Source organism: Ovis aries, chromosome 8, assembly GCF_016772045.2.
Source record: "Ovis aries strain OAR_USU_Benz2616 breed Rambouillet chromosome 8, ARS-UI_Ramb_v3.0, whole genome shotgun sequence".
Classification (NCBI taxonomy): domain Eukaryota; kingdom Metazoa; phylum Chordata; class Mammalia; order Artiodactyla; family Bovidae; genus Ovis; species Ovis aries.
Window position 1 is genome coordinate 15978783 of NC_056061.1, and position 19994 is coordinate 15998776.

Consider the following 19994-nt stretch of genomic DNA (forward strand, 5'->3'; position numbering starts at 1 on the left):
CTGAGCAAATGTTTCAAAGGGAAAAAAGTGATTTAACTGTTTCTCTTTTCTCTCAAGGTGAAAATTAAAGGCACTTTGCATCCAGTGATAATGTTCGTACCTAATTTGGACAACTGGAAGTATACTTTTCTCAATTCTTTATTAGAAACATAGAAAGTAAGCCAGTATAATTTTTAAACAAAGAACTTAAAACACATTAAATTTGGAGTCATTATATTTTCCTCCTTGTTGCAAGACAACCTATCCTCTGAGATGAGGCACACAGAACTTCCTATGCTTCATGTTTAGAATAATGGACAACAAACAAAGCTCACAGTCTACATCTACCTACTTCATATGAAAAGGAAAGACTCACATGTGGATGTCACTCCAAAGAAGACACGTAACAGACACTAGATACGCAACATTCATAATATTTATTTTACTAAATAGTATGCTTCAAAAAAACACAAAACAAACCAGAAAACTTTTACTTAAAACTAGTCCAGTGGGCTGGATGGGTTGACACCATCCCATCCCCTTCTCTCTATAACATATGCAGCTGAAACTGTATCAGACAGCAAGCACTCAAGTATATGTTGCCTTCCTTTTGAACATGAATGAACTTCTCTGAACCAAGAGAGACAAATGAAGTTTTACAAGATACAGGCACTTTATGTTCCCAGTTTTATAAAGAAGCCATGTGAAAAATACTCAATAAAAGCAACTGGAACAGAGAAAGCTTTAGGAGTTCTACCATTAGTTATAGTGACTTACACTCAATGCAAACAAGACAGCATCAAACAAGTAAAACAAACAAACGAAAAGTTTAACTGGGGTTAATGAACATATACGTAAAAAAGAAATCCAATTTAGTGTAACTGGAGAAAAATGGCCATTTGAATCCAACTTAAAGATATGCCAATAATGTGGTTTAACACATCAAATCTTTATGTACCTACATAATTGAGTAACACCTGAAAGCTTTGCAAGAGTGGGTGGTTAGTGAGAAAAGCAAAAGGTGCTTTTGATTCCACAGTTATCTGATAAAATGAAACAAAGAAATTTACAAAAAAAAGTACCAAATGATACTTTAAAATAAATAGTTCATCATTTTGATGAATATATACACATAGAGTCCACTTCTTGGGGATTTAGCTATCTAAAAGTGGCATGTCACTATCCAGAGGTGCAGGAGCAAGTTCACATAAATAAAACAGTGTGGCTTCACTAGCTTCAGCTTCAGTCAATGGCTCCAGGCGAACAAGCTTACTTTGGGTTGGTTCTGGGTCCAAGCTGCTATCCAGAAGCTCATCAACTTCTATGGGTTTATCTACAGAGGACATAACTTCTGACGATGCGGTACTCCCCTGTTCAACAGAAGAAGCAGGGTTCCCATCGAGGAATGCAAGAAGTGGAAAAGCAGTGTACTGGATAAGCTGCTTATCTATAATGAAGATAAGAAAAATGCTTTTTTACCACCAGCTTCTACAGAGTTCAAGCTGAAGGTGGAAAAAACAGAAGCAGATGTGCATATGTGCAATCATTACCCTTATACACAGTCAAACATGATACTTTGCATCAGTAAATTTGAAAATATTTAAGTCAGAAAATGTAGTCTTCACTAATTAAGAAATGAGGGTTCTTTCAGTTCTTCTGAAGTTAAATAGGGTGGAAAATCACAAACTTTAAGAACTATCACCACACCAATTTCCTTTATATGCTGGAACCTTGATTTGTTATGAATAAAACAAAGACTAATACATACCCATGTTTAATAATTAAACATGGCAAAATCTTCCTTTGCTCACGTTAGTTTCTACATAGAAACCTTAATTTTAAAAAACGAATACTACATTTATACCTACCTGTTTTGGGTTTAGATTTTCTCCCCTCTTCTGAAACTGGCTGAACTACATTGTTCTTGGTTTCTAATCCTTTATTCTCAGACTAAAAGAGAAAAAATAGTATAAAAATCCTTGTCTCATATTTTTTATGTTCCTGAAAAACAGCAAAACATTTAAAATTGGTACAGTATATGAATACTGGTATGTTCTCTGAAATACATGGGAAAGGGGAGCATCAGGAGAGAGGAACGAGAGAGAGAGAGAGAGAGAGAGAGAGAGCGAGAGCGAGAGAGAGAGTGAGAGAGATGTAATCAAATTGGCTAAGAAAACTACTGCTGTCACCAAGTGGATGAAACAAAGAACTTGAACTAGGATGCCAGTAAGTACAAAAAAGGAGGGGCATTTCAACAGCAGAATAGACAGAATTTGTCAAGAGTGGAAGATGGTAATGAATCAAAGATGGCTAGTTTCAAATTGCTAATGAAGAGCTGATTCTTTAAACAATTTTAAACAGTTTTGACTTATAATGTATTACACATTTCTTTTCTCTCACAAACAGAATATTTAGCATAAGTAAACATATTCATAGTAGCCCAGGATGACATGATGACATCCTTAAAACTATTTATATTTGGAAGCCTCAAATATGAGGTGATATTTCTTCATTTCCTTTTTGTGGCTCTTTCAGTTCTTTTCTGTCATTTAAATTACTTCTTTTGACACTGTCTTCTCTCCTTACACCTGACTGTAAGGGAATTAAATCTTTAACGTTAAGTTCTTCAGTGCTCTTTTCAATCATGTTCAAACTGAGGTGCTGATGTTCACAATTTTTCCTGAATAGCTGTTAAGTCCCAGATATCTGCCTGCTTGTAAATTATATACGGTGTAACAAACATACTAATTCCTATAATTTCCCTGATATCAACATAAAATTAAGCAGTACAAATTTCCAAAATTTACAGATAATAATAACTTCATGACATAATAAAAACTACTTAAAACTTCCCCCCAAATTATTTCTCATTTAGCATTCACAATTAAAAAAGCATTAATGCAGTAATATTTCCTTTGTGTTTCTACTTCCTGTGCTAAGTTGCTTCAGTTGTATCTGACTCTTTGCAACCCTACAGACTGTAGCTTGCCAAGCTCCTCTGTCAATGGCATTCTTCAGGCAAGAATACTGGAGTGGGTTGCCATTTCCTCCACCAGGGGATCTTCCTGCCCAGGGATCACACCCAGGTCTCTTATGTCTCCTGCATTGGCAGGTGGGTTCTTTACCATTAGCACCACCTGGGAAGCCCTAAATATGTATTTTTCAAGGATGCCACTGTTGTTATTCTAATATGAGAACCAGGAAAACAAATGGGTTTCATCTCCCAAGCAAATTTTTGCTTATTCCTACCAGCCACCGAGACTGCTATACTGAGATTGATTCATTAGCAAAGAGTGCTTTAATACACATCGTACAATACTTGTCACCGGCAAGGGAATGAAAGCTGATGTGCCAATTATTTAAAATTAATCGGAATTCTAAAACATGATAAAAAGTCACTCTCAATTTTAATTTTTCTATAGTATTGTAGAATATTATAGAATTTGGGCTTCCCAAGTGGCTCAGTGGTAAAGAATCCACCTGCAGTGCAGGAGACATGGTTCAATCCCTGGGTCGGGAAGATCCCCTGGAGAAGGAAATGGCAACCCTCTCCAGTATTCCTGCCTAGGAAATCACATGGACAGAAGAGTCTGGTGGGCTACAGTCCATAGGGTTGCAAAAAGAGTCATACATGACTCAGCAACTGAACTAACAGTATTGTAGAGAATATGCAAACTTGCCATTTAACTGTTATTCCTGAAAGCTTTGGGGAACAAGATGACGACCCAAGAACAGAGAATGCCTTAATGTCTAACAATAAACAAACAGCGCAGCACATTCACTAAACATATGCATGGTCCTTGTTCACTCAACCTAAGGTCTAACATTCAATAATACTGTCTTACTAAAACACAATCGGATTGCGGTCCATAGATTCTTATAATGTAAACCTAGACAAGCTATAACCCACATGCCAAATTCAGCATTCCACCTGTTTCTTAAGAAGCTTTACAGAAGCACAGCCACACGTATCCCTTTACGTGTTGTCTACTACAGCTGATTCTGCAGACCTTAGTAGTTGTGAAAGAGAATACCTGGCTTCCTGGAAAGCCAAAAATATTTAGTCTTCAGAGAAAAAGTATGCCAACCCCTGATATAAACCATCCAAATACCGAATATATAACCAACTTCCTAGTTCAAAAATTCACAAGTACCTTCAACTTTTAAGTTACCCAAGCTATAACTTTGAAAATGTGGTGAGGCTATCCTCACACATGACAATAGTTAGAAAAATTCCACCTCCGCACTCTAATACCTCGTATTTATTAGATACATGTTCATTTTTTATTAAAAACAAAAATAAAAATTAAATTTTGATTCTACTAATCTAAAAAATTTGTACAAATTTCAGGGGAACTGATTTACCTTTTTATTCAATGAAAAACAGGAATTATGAAATGATTTGGTATAAACAAGATAAATGAAGTATACACCTACTCAAGACAATAAGTCATACAAAGTAACAGACTGATTTCTAAATGTCCACTCTAATAACTTGATATTATCCTTATTACTCATTGAAAACCAGTTCTAAAGAATCTATTAACTAGTGCTAATTCCAACTATAGTTACTATGTTTAAGAAAATAAAAACTCCCCTTAAAAAAGTCCCAAATCCATACTTCACTGATTCAACTCGCCTTCCCTACAAATAATACAAATACTTCCCTACAAATAATACATATGTTTTTACTATATGCTAATAAAATGAAGGAACTTGTTTTCAATATGAATACCCTTAAATTTCAACAAAAATGCTGAAATGTTATTTATAGATGGAATAAAAATGTAAAATGAAGACATCAAAACATGAAATCGTTATTTTAATAATTTCTTTCAGCAATATACCTAAGTATGCCAAATTTAGTCAGTTTATCTTCCAGCATGTTGAATGCTAATTTCACATTCACATTTAACAGCACAAGGCACAGAAGAACTGGGCAATGATTCACCCCATAACCAAAAGCGAGTTTTTTATCTAGAATTTTATTATCTCGATTACATGTATTAGGTAAGAATATAAAATGCTTTTTGTAACTGGGAGTGACACTGCTCTCTATTTACTAGGACTTTTTTCTTCAAATTCTTACAGCTATGGGTCCTGAGCAACATGAATTAAAACTTACTTTTGTATTATTGATGTAATCTGTGGGATTCATCTGCACAGAACTAGTGAAAAGCTGAAAGACCAAACAAGAAAGATGATAAGTTTAAAAAGTATTTAAAAAAATTTAACTGTGTGTTCAAAATTTTATACAGCTATGTAGGGTGAAGAGATGTAGTTCCTGCACTAGGAAGTTTCCATATAGTAAAACAAGTTTGGAAGAGAAAAGCAAGAAAGCAGAAAGAAAAAACAAACAAAAGCAGAGCAAGCTAGCCCATGCATTAGATGTTTTAAGAATTTCTACCCTATAATAGTAGTAGGGTAAATCACTTGAGACAAATGGTGGTTTTCCCACCTCCCCTCTCCTTCATTTATTTTTTCCTCCCTAAATGCCTTTAGCCTTAAATGGCAACCAGGGCTGAATTCCTTGCCCTTACAATGATCCTTCACTGACTGACTACCTGCTAATTATGTGATAATTGTACAGAATCTGCTCTATGAGAATGGTTCCTAAATTACACCTCAGGTGGAGTGCTCTAATCAAATGGTATAACTCCACGTTGATTATTTCACATAGCAAGGGAAGCCACATAGCAAGGGAAGCCACAGATGCTAAGACCACTGCTTACTGCACTCCTGAGACCAGCCACTTTACAAACATAATTTTTGTTTATGTCAAAAGCTTCAAAGTCATCCCTTCCACAGGGATTTACTGAGCATCTGAGAAATATTGGACATCATGAAGAATACAAGATGACACTATATCTGCTCTCCAGGAGCTTACAATCTAAAAGGCAAGATAAGAACAACATCAAATAGCAACATATGATCAGATACAATCCAGTATTATAATTAATGGATGGTGGGGCTCAAAAGTACTAAGGAGCTAAGAGAAAGAGAAAATAAAATAGAGACACACAGGATGAAACAAAAAGTATTGACAAAACTATGTGACATGTATCAGTTCCTGGAAAATGGTTAGGACCTAGAAAAGAGAGGATGTCGTACAGCATTAGCAACAACAGAGAAGAAATGGTTGTGACGTAAGTTCTACAAATGAAATGACTAGTCCAAATGACACAGAAGTTCTGACCTGAATAGTTTAAGTTGTATACATAAGGTTTTAAAAAATAAGGCAAGGCCAATGGACAGGACATTCTGTCCACAATAAGCGTCTTGGGAGTGGCCTGAGTAATGAAATATACTGACTAAAGCATTTTAAGAGAATAAGCACACCAAATGGTTTGCAGGACAGAATGAAATGCAGAGGCTCCTTCACCCTCTATAGACACTCATTCCTCTCCTTTAAAGTCCCACATTCACTGTAGCCCTAAAAATATCCTCAGCTCTTCCTTTCCTTTCATTCACTTTTCCTACTTTCATACCACCTACTGATCCAGGAAGAAGAAACTCAGTTTCTTAACTATAGGTAGATAACTATACACATTACTGCCAATCTCTACCAGTTCAGCTTGCACATGCCTTGGAGGCCTGACCAGATTTTGTCCCTACTGACAGTAGCACCTGGGGAGGACCAGCAGTATAAACTGCTCTCTCCTCCTTTGCCCCAACCCCCCTATACACTGACTCGGGACACCTTCATGTATTCCTAGCAGACATGGTCTTAAGTAGGAAAAAGTAGATCATATATGAGGAACTGACACAGTTCAATTCCAAGGTCAAGTCTCTCCTACTGATTCCACATTGTGTCACTTAGTACTGAACTCTGCAGCAAGAACCCATGAACTTCTCAGTATACTTATTCACACATATACTTATCTTTTCCATTTCAGAAAACAATGCAACTTATGAGTAATTTTTCATTTATAACAACACCTCATAATTCAAGAATGAAACAATGAAGGTCTTAGATGAGGAAGGCAACAGTGGAAACAGATAGTAGGCGCGGTTTGTGAATGCTGTTTTGGAAAATACACACCACTTGGTAAATGGGGAGATTATTATCCTGTGTCAGTAAAGAGAAGTCTGATACCACTACAGAAAATAAAACTAAAAGGTAGCTACTTTAGAGAATAAACAAAATTTTGGTGTTAAACACAAATAATTTAAGGCAAGATGTAACTGATGATCCCAAAGGCATGGAATTGGAATTCAAGCGAAGTTTACTTTAAAAATTATTAAGAGCTGGAGATACACTTTTGAGAGCAATCCTACAAGCCAAAATCCCTTGAGAGGCAAGACAAAAAAGAAGAGGCAGAAAAAAACAGGATAAAAGACTGGGTACTTTGAGGAATAACCACAAGTATAAGACAGCAAGAAAAAGAAAACCTCTTAGAAGAAACAGAATGGTTAGGGACACAGGAAGAGAACAAAGAGGTCCAGTGCCTTTAAAATCAACATAAAAAGTTCTATGGAAGAAAATCATTAGTGTTAAGTAATAAGTGTCAATTATTTATAATCTTTACAAAAGCCCTTCATGTCAGGCATTAGCCATATTTAATAAATGGGGAAACTGAGCAAGGGAGGTTAATTTTTCCAAGATTAATAACATAGCTAGTAATTAACATGAGCCAAAAATGGAACCCAAATCTGTCTGATTCAAAACAAACCTTCTTCCACTAGCCAAGTGGCCTAATTTAGGGTGAAAAAAAAGTTGCAGCCTATTTACAATAAGTAAACCAAGGCAGCATAGAATTTGAGCAAATAAAGATATTTACTGTCAGATTTACTTGACAGATATATATCTGTCAAGATAATCCAGAACTTCAAAAGAAAATATGGAATAAAAAAAATAACAAATACAACCACTCATTTGTACAATTTTGGAGTATAAGGATTAGAGGAGCAGAATGGTAAACGAGCAGAACACCACATCAAAACGTTTTATAAGATGGAGATTACCTGTACCTACTGAAGGCAGTTGGGAAAGACCAAGGCTAGAGATAAAAAATAGAGTGGCAGAGGGCAGGTGTACAAACTGGCTTTAAAGAGGAAACAGGTACTTACTTTCTAAGAATTAAGTATATGAGGCTGTACAGCTGATGAGAGGACTAGGGCATGGTGAATTATGGTGAATTATGCTCTGTGAATAGGGAAGAATTGGCTAGATAAGGTCGTGAGGACAAAAGAATGTGCTAACTTTTCCAAAGTTAAATGACCTAGTTGAAGACAGAGGATTTGTAGAGAGTAAGAATTACAGGATTTTATTTCCTCCTACGTGATGTAAGGGACAGATACTCTAAAAGGTCTCTAAATTCAGACTGGGAACAAAGACCGTAGAATCAAGAAGGGCTGTCAAGTTATTGTTAACAAGTCGAAGTAGGTCATTAGCATGAATGTTAAATTTACTAGAGAGTAACATGGAAAGGGAATCTTCTAAAAAGGTGAAATCCATCCTGTGAGGCACTAATCATTTAGGAAAAATAACAGTCATCTGACACTGACAAGGCTTTCCAGGTGGCTCAGAGGTACAGAATCTTCTGATGTGAGAGAAGCTGCATTTTAAGGGAAAAACATACCCAAAAAAAGGGACAAAAGTTTTCAAGAAAAAAACACAACAGAAAATGGAAATAGAGGAAAGAGCAAGATTCTTCTGGATAAGACCAGGCCACATAGGAAGCTTTAGCTAAGGGAGACAGGAGTGGTAGGAACAAGAGAAAAGAAAGCAAGGAAGGTGGTTAGTGCTAAAAATGATAGACAAGGATTCAAAGTCCAGACAACACTGGAATCAAGTTCATACAGGTGCTTGCGAGGACTGGAATGGGGGAATCTTGGGACTCAAAATATAAAAAATATTTAAAAACAGCAAATATGAAAACATAAAGTACATTTGACTGAAAAATTAATTCCCAAATATTGAGAAGTGTCTCCATGATCTTTTCTACAAACTTCTACTAATTTCTATTCAATGACAATTTATTCCAGAGCAAAATGTAACACAGCAACAAGTCCAGACAAGACCTGGATTTAACAGTACTTTTGAAAAGAGTTGATATGTTGTTACAGAGGGATTAACTGAACTTCTACTCAGAGACAAATAGTGATCACCCTCCTTCACTGTCCTGAAACCATCTGTCCATTCTAACAAAACCATTTCATTTAAAATAAATGAAATGCAAAAACAGTGTAGAATTCAAGAAAATGATGCACTGATTTATAAATAATATTCACATATACACAAACTGACAGTACAACAAAGAATATTCAAAGTACCTACATCAACCAGGAGATCTGGGTCTATGCTGAACTGTCTTCCTGACAGCATGGCTTGGAAGTCCTCTAAACTGCAATCAATACTGTCAAGATAATCCAACAGCTCAACCCTAAGGAAAAGATATAAAAAAAAAAAAAAATCAAATATAGGTTTCCTGGCTTTTATGTTTCTAATCACACTGAAAACTTGCTAGGCAAAATATTCCTAGCAACTGCTGAATCCTTACCAATTCTTAACCTTAAGAGATCCTATTCAGAACTTAGGATTCAAAAATTCAGTTAATTGAGAACCTATAGCCTTTATATAAAACTTTAGTTTTTAAAGAAAAAAATTCTGCAATAACACAGTCTGACTTTATCTTTTTCCTCTGTATTATAAATTATAAAATGTTTCACCTCTTATTACTGGTCTTTGCTACTAACTTCTTGTTTTCTTATACTATAAATAAGCTCCTTAATATGAGACTGTGTTATTCCATAGTCCTGACAAAAACATAAATACACAAAAACACACACACTTTGAAGACATTCAAAAACAAGTATTTCATTAAATAAATCTAATAAAATGACAAGAAAATCCCAAGACTGCTCTTGGAATAATTAAAGCTTTCTCAAAATAACATTTGCAGAGTTCAGTCCAGACCAAAGTAGAAGGTTGACTACCTGGGTTCATAACCTGAAAGTAAAATCATTCAAAGAGAAAAAGAACATGTGAAGTAAAAAAGAATGCAAATAAATTTAAACAGCATCCAGATGAGTACTCACTTTCCTAAAAGATTGATGTTATCATTTAAAATGGAATCCATCATGGTCACAGGATCTTCTGTGGTCAGACTAGATGAGCCATTTAGCTGGACGGCACTAGACATGAGAGGGCTGGAGCCATCACTGTCTGAGCTTAGGGGTTCTCTGGCTGGCTCACTTTGATCTCCACTCTGGATGACAGGTGCATATTCATCCTCATTGTCATCTTCAACAATGACAATATCAGGGTACTGGCTACAGCTAGATTAGCAATGTGAGAAATAACCAATTGCATTTTCAGACTATTTCAATAAATTCACCCTATCCAGTCATTCTCTAGGGAAACTCTCCCCCTATCCCCCGCAAAGCACCTGACAAAAGGTTTAATTTTCTTGAGTGTGTAATTTAATGACAAATACTGATACTTCATACAATGTAAGAGAACAAAGACTCAACTAAAGGTCTTAAACTCCAAACCTTAAAAATGAGAATTCTCATTACTTTTTGCTGAGAGTCTTTTCACTGGAAGGAGGGAGGTACTTGGTCGAATAATTTGGCTTAATTTTTCAGTTCAACAATTAAAATATGGGTGACATATTAGTTCATCAAAGAATAATGTAGTTTTAAATTTAGATCTGTTAAGAAAAGTATTATTTTCATAAATGTTACTTCACAATCTCCTTACTTGGAGGGATCAGATATAACATCCTCATTAGTTTCTGGAATAACTGGGATATTTTCTTCATCTGCATTATCATCAGTAACGTCATAAATGATGATATCATCTGAAATCCGCTCCCTTGACTTTAAACCTTCAGTCCTACTGTGTGGAACCTAAAAAAATCAGGTAGAAAATATATCAGAAAACAAATTATTTTGACTACCAAACAACATATCATTTAAAAAATGGTACCTGGGCTTTGAGATACAATGGTAAGCAAAACATATTTTCTCTGCCCTTATGGGACTTATACACTAAATTGGTATTAGAAGTACCAATTCACAAAGATGTCAAGTGTATTATCTGCATGCTACTTAACTATTTCTTTCACTGTAAGGGACCGTAAAGATGATATACCTCAGAATGTTTCTAAGAAAAGATCTTCAAATTTTAAAGTATTTCTTATACCCAAAGAGTTTAAAAGCTTAGGACATCAGAAATCTCAAGCATAACCAGACGGCCACTGGGCTGATGGAAATTATATCATCTTCAGCTACTCTCGTTAGACACGTTTTATTCTGACTCATTAGATGGTTTCTTTAACAGGGAAAAAAAAAACCACTTCAACTATCCTACAGCTAGATGTCAGTCTGGCTTTTTAGCAATGATTTGTTTGTTTAAATTCAGCTACAGAGATATTCAGACCATAAGTACATTAATAAAAAAGCATTCATTTTTTCAGAGCAAACTTTAGTAATCATTATAATGCAAAATTATATCAATTTCAGCACTAGATAATAGGGAAGCATAAAATATAAATAAAATTAAATAATGAAATCTTCATTCATTTACATTAATCTTAAATCATAAAAACAGGTATCACTGATTATTTAGAAACACTGGGAAGAGGAACCAGATGTCTGGGTGACTCTAACTTGCCTGAGAACAAAAATCTCAACACCCTAATAATAAATCTAAAACAGTATTCAGAATTCTAGGACTTTAAAGTTACAATGATAATCAGATATTAATAAGTCTGGATTCAACTAATCTTCAACTGGGTATAAGTTTGATAATTTATCCAGAGAGTTTGTAATAAAAATTAAAGTAAACAAAAATATATTTTGCAGTTGCTATACTAAAGGAGTCTAGTCTGTGTATATTTATAGTAAAAGCTGGAAAAAACTTAAAATAACCAATGGACAAGTACATAATTACATTATCATAATATTCAATTAATCCCACAGAGTAGTTAAGATGAACTAAATCTCTATGTTTAATAAATCACAAAAGACCAAGTGAAAAAAGCCACACTGCAAATGGATATGTACAAAATAATATTTGTATAAAGTTTAGACATATACAGGCTTTCCTTGGTGGCTCAGATGGTGAAGAATATGCCTGCAACTACAATGCAGGAGACTCGGGTTTGGTCCCTGGGTCGGGAAGATCCCCTGGAGAAGGAAAGGACAACGTACTCCAGTATTCTTGTCTGGGATAGAGGAACCTAGAGAGCTACAGTCCATTGGGTCACAAGAGTTGGACACGACTAAGCAGACTTTCACAACAGAGGTATACAACCTAATACCAAATACTGTTCATGGATTCACACATCAAGAAGTCATGGGAATAATAAATACTAACTCAAGATAGTTGATTCATCGCTGGATGAGAGGCGAAAGAAAAACGAACTTGGAAATAGGCAGAGATAACTGTATGTATAACAGTTTATTTCTTAAAATAATCTAAATAATAAAAAAAAGTCACGATTTTGAAAAGCTGGAGGATGAGCAGTTAAGATTATTCAGTAAACTTTTTTAAATGCATGAGATACAGCTGTATAAAATTTAGTTTGAGATAATAAATAGAAAACAGAATTTGAAAAATTACTTTATGATGATGATTATCAGCTGGTTCTTTTACTATGTGCTGAAACAAATTCTTCTTTTGGGCTCCATTAGTGTTCAGAAGTAGAGGCCTGAAAATCAGAGGATATATATGAAGTTTGGTGAAGCAAACATACAAGGAGTTTAGGTTGCTTCTAATAATTTACCCACATATAAACACATTCACTTTAGCAATGAATAAAAAATTTCAATAAGGGTCAAAGAAATTATTGAAAAAGATTACATCTTAAGAATAGAAACTGGGGGATGAGTGTGTCTAGGACTTTTATTTCTCCATTCTTCTGTACTATCTGTTATAATAAACATAATAAATTGCTCTCCCCAAATACACTTCATTGTGACTGAACTACATAACTCTTTACAGTATTTACATAGTTTAAAAAAAAAAAAAGGTAGTATCACAAAAAATTAGTAGAAGCAGTTATTTTCACAGCATAAGTTGTAAGGATAAACAAGGTCTGCTAAAATCCTCAGCCTTACAAGATAATCTTTTTAATCTTTTTCTCCTACTCCTATTCCTTTGTCCACTGTTTTTCTTGTTTTAATTGTGACAAATGTAGTTATTCATATTTATGGGTATTACAACCCATCGTCAATACACAGGTTTTTAAAGACCCTTATGAATGGATTAAACATGAGATAAAAATTTAAACAAGTAAAAATTTTTTGTTTTCTTCGGCATGTATCCTCTTTTTACAGTTTCTCTCATGAGGTCTTCTAATACTACAATAATTTGCTAATGTAAATGAAAAATGAATTCTTTATCAACCATATGTACGTAAAATGACCATTCAGGCTATCCTGATCTCTCAAAAACAGCAAGATGACAACGGTAGAAACAACGCCACTCTTGAAATGTTTAAAGATAATAAACTAGGGAGGACCATTCATCTGGGACAACAGGCATATTCAGCAAATAAAGGCCATTCACGATTAAACTCTAACATGTTTGGTTGTCTACAGATAGGTGAAAATGAATTATCAAAAAAACTTACCTTTTACGTTTTAAACTCACAAGTTGGTTATTCTGAACCAATGTAACAATAAACTGGACAATCTAAAAGGAAAATACAGGAAATATCCCATCATAGATTCCTAATTCTTCCATCTACATTACAAGTCTTATAAAATTAATTCAGGTACTGTATGTCCTCTATTCTTAGTCACATAAGCTTTCACATTTAATAACACTTTAAATTTGGATGCATCTTATAATGATACTTAAAAAAAAAAAACCAGTTTCCAGGGAGAATAACCTGTGATAAAGTTGCTGCTACTTAAGATATAAAGGTACCCCTGGTGGCTCAGATGGTAAAGTGTCTGCCTACAATGCGGGAGACCCAGGTTCAACCCCTGGGTCGGAAGATCTCCTGGAGAAGGAAATGGCAACCCACTCCAGTATTCTTGCCTGGAAAATCCCATGGACGGAAGAGCCTGGTAGTACAGTCCATGGGGTCGGAAAGAGTCGGACACGACGGAGCAACTTCACTTTCACTTTCAGGACATCCATCTTCCCATATATATCTATATCTAGCTTCCTCCCCTGCCATCCACCTATCTATCTCTCCGATATTCAGTTCAATTATTTGTCTTGGTGGTAAGTACTAAGCATGCCTGGATACAGATCCTTACTTTAAAAATTCTTTCAAGAAGATTATGATGCAAAAAAGAAAACTGATGTTTGACAGATATTTTTCTTATACCGGGTAACACAATTAGGAACAAAAGAGATTGCCAACTCTCTCAGATCATAATGTTTCCAAATTATAAAAGTTATTGGCTAATTCTAGAAAATTATTGAGACACTGAACATCTGTCAAAGCTTCCAGATGACAATCGCAGGAAGCTGATCTTCAGTCTCATTAAATTTAGAAAAAACTATTAAACAGATCCAGACATACAATCAATTTTTTATATTTTATGACAGTGTTTCTTAAAATATGGTCCATGGACCAGCAGCATTGGCCTAGGAGCTTTTTAGACATTGAAATTATCTATCCTACTCCAGAAATGCTCTAAAATTCTGAGGATACGGTCCAGCGATGTGTGTTGTTCACTAGCAAGAGCTCCAGGTGATATGATGTGAATGTGAGAATCACTGGTTCAGGGTATGCCTTGGAATTGTACTGCCTAAAGGAGTTAAAGTAAACTATGAAAATCAGTATATCACTGAGATGCTATGAACAAAGCATCAGTATATCAGTATATCACCGAGATGCTATGAATAAAGCTATGAATAAAGACTGACAACCATCTAGAACCTTTGCAGAAGAGTTCCTTGCACAAGCTTATAAAATATAATTACATGATTAAAGAGAATTGACAATTGAAAACACATAATGTATAGCCTTAATATTGAACACTCTCCCCCAAATGAGGCTACTAAATAGCTTGCCTTACAATCAATATTAACTTTTCCACAGAGAAAATACAAATATTTTAACTGAAGAGTGGTGTGGTGTCTACAGATAAGTCAAAATGAATATTCATTTAAAGGACTGACGCTGAAGCTAAAGCTCCAATACTTTAGCCACCTGATGTGAAGAGCAGACTCAGTGGAAAGCCTCTGACGCTGGGAAAGACTGAAGGCAGGAGAAGAAGGGGGCGACAGAGGATGAGACGGTTGGACAGCATCACCAATTCAATGGACACGAACCTGAGCAAATTCCGGGAGACAGTGAGGCACAGGGGAGCCTGGCATGATGTCCCCTCGGCATGGGGGTCACGAAGAATGGGACACAACTTAGTGACTTAACAACAGAGTCTATGCAAAGACGGTTAGCCACTAAATCTACTTGTTTAAAAGGAAATGCTGACGGCTGATGAAAAGACAACATTTAACCTTAAAGATATGTATGAAGCAGTTTAATTATTTTCGTTAATTTATAAAAAACTGTTAGGGAAAATTCCAAAAGCATTAGTTAGCGGAATTTATAAGAACATGAAATGCTGGTTAAATTTCTCCTGAAATCTGCTGTAAGCTTCAGCTCTCTTTTGACACTTTGGCACTATGTTGTACAGAGTCTGTTTCCTGAAGAAGATGAGGCATTTAACATTTATATCACTGGACTTCTGTACCTGACAAGTTCTCTAACAGATACCTCCAATATATTATTCCAGTTAATCCAAGGCTAAAGAGGAAATGGCAGAGTTAGAAACAAATTCCAGGAATAGGGAAAAAATTATCAGCAATCTATCATGCATATGGAAACTTCCTAACCCCAATAAAACACATAGGTTCAAACTCAAATTTGAGGAGACAGAATGTTTGCTTTCATGAAAAAAATGAAATACTAAGTATTTTACCAACTATTCTTGCTTTCAAGGAAAAAACAACAACAAATTATGAAGTATTATATGAGTTAACATTTAACCGAAACATTATTTTGTACTGTGTATCTGAAAAAGATACACAAATTTTTTTTTTAAATAAAGCATAGGTTAAGATACATCTATCATTTAAAATTAGGTATTCCTAAATAGGACTTCAGGTTGGAATCAACTATGGAAATTTTAAAAATACATGTACTTGGACTAAACAATAAAAACTGAATCTTACATTCAACCTTCCCCTGAAACTTATTTTTAAAAATCAGTGTATCTATTTTGACTATAGGCCAAAGGGTGCAGCTACCATTCATCTCTGTATTCTAAACCTCTCCACTACATCCAGATCCTTTCAGTCATACTCCTATTTTTAGCTAATGGCCTCTGAGTAGGAACAAACTGAAGCTCTCCCACCCTCCCTCCCCCCATAAAACCTGTTGCTTAAACTTAAGAGTACAGTTTACTCATGAGCAAAAAATAGCTGCCTTAATTACTTTTATGTTTTACCTCTTATTAACATATGAAAGCTGATATGAGAAGATTAAATCACAAGGACACAATGCAGCAAGGAGATTTTCAGTTCCCCCAGTAATTTTCAGCTCAGATACTAAAATTTAGGATTTATAGTACACCACTACCTTAACTGCCTTTCTGCACAGGCTAATAATGACATACTTTGATAACTAATTTTTTTGTTTGGTTGCTTTGAAAATGTTCATCATTTATCTTTCATGACCGTATCTTTGCCTTTTAGAGTAAAAAACAGTAAAACAAAACCAAAAAATTTGACTCAGTCTTTTATATGTTAAAAAATTAGTAGTGTATTAACTATGTTCCTAAGAATGAAGTATATTAAAGCTGTCATTATCAGGCAAAAGATCTTACTAAAAGCTAAAGAAACATTAGCTGAAAGTATAGTATGATTATATTTCGCTAATGAGAAATTTTTTTTATTCAAAAGAACATGTAACACTTGGCTTGACTTCATAGTTTTACTTCTGTGTACTCAATATATATAAGAAACTAAGATCAATCACTGACTATTCAACAGAGGGTTTTTTGAGGGTCAAAAATGATACTCATTAAATTCAGATTATAGTCAGAGAAAAACACTCACCTTTCGAATAACTTGTTGCTGTTGTGCATGTTTTGCTCGTAATTCAGACACCTCCTTCCAAAGGGACTCATTCTCACTGTTATCATTCATCAAAAATAAAAAATTTAAAAATTCAGTCAGAAAAGCCAGATCTCAATATCTTTAATTAAGAACACCAGAAAAATGAACTAGTTTTTACTATGTATCTTCGTTAGAGTAGGAAAATTTTGGTTCAATTACACAGAATGGCAACTAACCTTGACACAACGCAGAATCTTTACTTTGTTAACAGTAGTACCCTGTACTCGTGGCAATACATATATTAAAAAACTAAGACACACACCTACATCCATAAAATAGGCCATTTACTCCTCTGACAATCTGGTAAATTATTTCTTGTTTTAAAAATTAACTTTTCAAATATGGTTACCATGAGAATTCGGGACTTGTGCTTAGGAAACAATTCTTAAAAAAAAGTGACATTTACTCAACACTTGTTATGCCAGGCACTATTCTAAACATTTTATGTGTATTACTTAAACTTTTCTAAAATCTGTCAAGAAAAGAATCATCTCTTTTTTTATAGGTGAGAAGACTGAGACTCAGCTAATTAAGAAGACTTACTCAAGATCATACAGACAATTTGCTAAGTGTTGATTACCAAGATCAATGATCAGTGATTACTATCAAGACTATAAAACAGTCTAAAGATTTGTCTCAAATACAATCATATGAATGTTTGGGTTTTTTAAAGCATATTAAAAATGTGTTCTGTTTTGTTTGTTTTAATGCATACCCGAATAATGACAGAGACTTTCCAGGTGACGCTGTGGTAAAGCATCTGCCTGCAATCCAGGAGACGCAAGAGACAGAGGTTCAATCCCTGGGTCGGGAAGATCCCCAGGAGAAGGAAATGGCAACCCACTCTAGTATTCTTGCTTGGAAAATTCCATGGACAGAGGAGCCTGGTGGGGCTACTCCCATGGGGTTGCAAAGTGTCAGATACAAGCAAGCACACACACACACACAAATACATTACAAACCAATTACATGTCCAGTAGCAATAGCTTTATTTTTTCCCTCACTCATCATCTTCTATGGAAACTGCAGTTATTAAATGTTAATAGCAATGATAATTTTGAGTAAGACATGAAGAATTCATCTAATAAATGCTTTAATTTTTGCTCTTTTGTTAATTAACTTCCACCAAAGCAATCTTCCTCAATCCAGACTACTACAAAAGATACTGAATTTAAACACTGAAGTATAGAAAACAAGATTTTAATACTTACTGAATAATAACTGTACTTTCTCTGACTCAGAAATATAAATATACTGTCATTTGCCTACTAAAGATAAGTAGGAGAATGGTTACCATGAAGATTTACAGGATAAATTTGGGATCCCAAGCCTTAAAAGCTAAACCTGAGATTCAAGGAACTGAGTCAAAGGACACTTTAGTAGACACAAGATATGCACAGTAAACCAACATAAGAGTTTAAATAAAACATGCAGAATGAGTAAGCTTAAAATTAATGCTTATTCACAAAGGGACTCAAAGTTCAAGGTTACTCTCAATGAAAATACTTAAGAATAGCTAAACTAATGACCCATGTTACAAATGGGAGAGACAATACATAAAATAACTGCTCTTTAAGACCTTGGTGCCTATTTACATTGAGAAGAATTCTAGCTACTTACTAAGAACAGAAATATAGGTCTACTTTATATACAAGTTGTTAATGTGGCATTAGAATAATGGTGCCAAAAATTCTAGTTAAAAAAAATTTTTTTTTTCTGTAGATAGAAAGTATGACTATGACCTTCTCAAGTCTATGTAAAGTATCAAGTAGGGCAAGTCTCTTGTGACCTTTTTCCCCTATTTTTTGTGTCCTACTTTTTCCTAAAAGATAGGCCACACTGAAAATGTCTTAAGAAATTTCTATAGAAGAAAGGACAGGCGACATATGTAGTTTTTATGGCTTGTGGTCCTCACATGTGCATGAACAAATGAAAGTCAACCTAAACAGAATTATAATTTCCTACACCAACTTAATGATCTATTATTTCATCACTAAGACTGTGCATCAAATTGTTTTGATTGCCCAAGTTTATATATATATTCTTTTCACCACCATTATGAAAACATAATATTGGGGTAAAGTCTATGGCTACCAATAAAAATAGAGGGAATTAATACTTTAAAAAAATGGTTTTTGATCTTGGCTTCAACAACATAATCTAGTTACCTAAAGAACCAACCTCCAAACCTCAACACACACACACACACACACACACACACACACACACACTCTCTCTCTCTCTCTCTCTCTGTGTCAAACACCAACCCCTGTTATGATGATTATATTTGGAAATACTTTACCTTTTTAATTCAGAAAGCCTGGACTCAATTGTTTCTTGTTTTATTTGAACCTTTTGAGCACTACTTATAATTTTTGTTAAATCTTCCTGACGAATTTTATTTTCTTCTGGTTTTGAAGATGAAACCTTTCAAAAAGTAAATGTAGGAAATTAAACAAATACTAAACACTGTGGTTATAACTCAAAGTTTTCTTGTTATAAACAGTTTTGTAGCCTGTCAAGAAGGTAGGATCCAGTTCCAAAAGCCCAGGAAAATAACAGCATTCATGGCTCAAAGAGAGGATGAGGAATAATCTATTTATTTATTTTCAATGTGGAAAGTTTCCACGAACAGAAGCAACTTAAGGGCTTTTTTTTTTTTTTTTAATTTCCTTCTGCCAAATTTCCTGTAATTCCCCCAAGCCTCTTTATTATCACATTCCACTTTTAATTAAATTTACACAGAATAGCTGCACACTAAGGCCATGTTTTTTCCTGGTTCACTACACTTTTATCCCCACCTCCCTTTGTGGATTTAGTCAAAATATCTCATTTCAGCAAAAGATATCACACATTCAAAAATGTTATTATTAAATACCTACTATATATATGGGACTTAACCTTGGGCACAGGATATTAAGCA

The 19994-nt window shown here is 34.7% G+C and overlaps 1 protein-coding gene across 5 annotated transcripts in view; it reads right to left on the bottom strand.

Moving 5' to 3' along the window:
- Window positions 1-397: 397 nt before the first annotated feature.
- Window positions 398-19994, bottom strand: part of HSF2 (heat shock transcription factor 2) — a 39622-nt gene continuing 20025 nt past the window's right edge. For 2 of the 5 annotated variants that reach the window (XM_004011157.5, XM_042253260.1), the window contains exons 4-13: window positions 19374-19498; window positions 17012-17087; window positions 13563-13624; window positions 12551-12638; window positions 10685-10833; window positions 10021-10260; window positions 9260-9365; window positions 5105-5158; window positions 1848-1929; window positions 398-1426 (exon numbers count right to left, since the gene is read on the bottom strand). In XM_004011157.5, the coding sequence (XP_004011206.1) occupies window positions 1134-1426; window positions 1848-1929; window positions 5105-5158; window positions 9260-9365; window positions 10021-10260; window positions 10685-10833; window positions 12551-12638; window positions 13563-13624; window positions 17012-17087; window positions 19374-19498 (1275 nt within the window). In that variant the 3' untranslated portion in view covers window positions 398-1133. The remainder of the gene's footprint in view (window positions 1427-1847; window positions 1930-5104; window positions 5159-9259; window positions 9366-10020; window positions 10261-10684; window positions 10834-12550; window positions 12639-13562; window positions 13625-17011; window positions 17088-19373; window positions 19499-19994) is intronic. The other 3 variants (XM_042253261.1, XM_004011158.5, XM_042253262.1) reach the window with 3 other exon arrangements.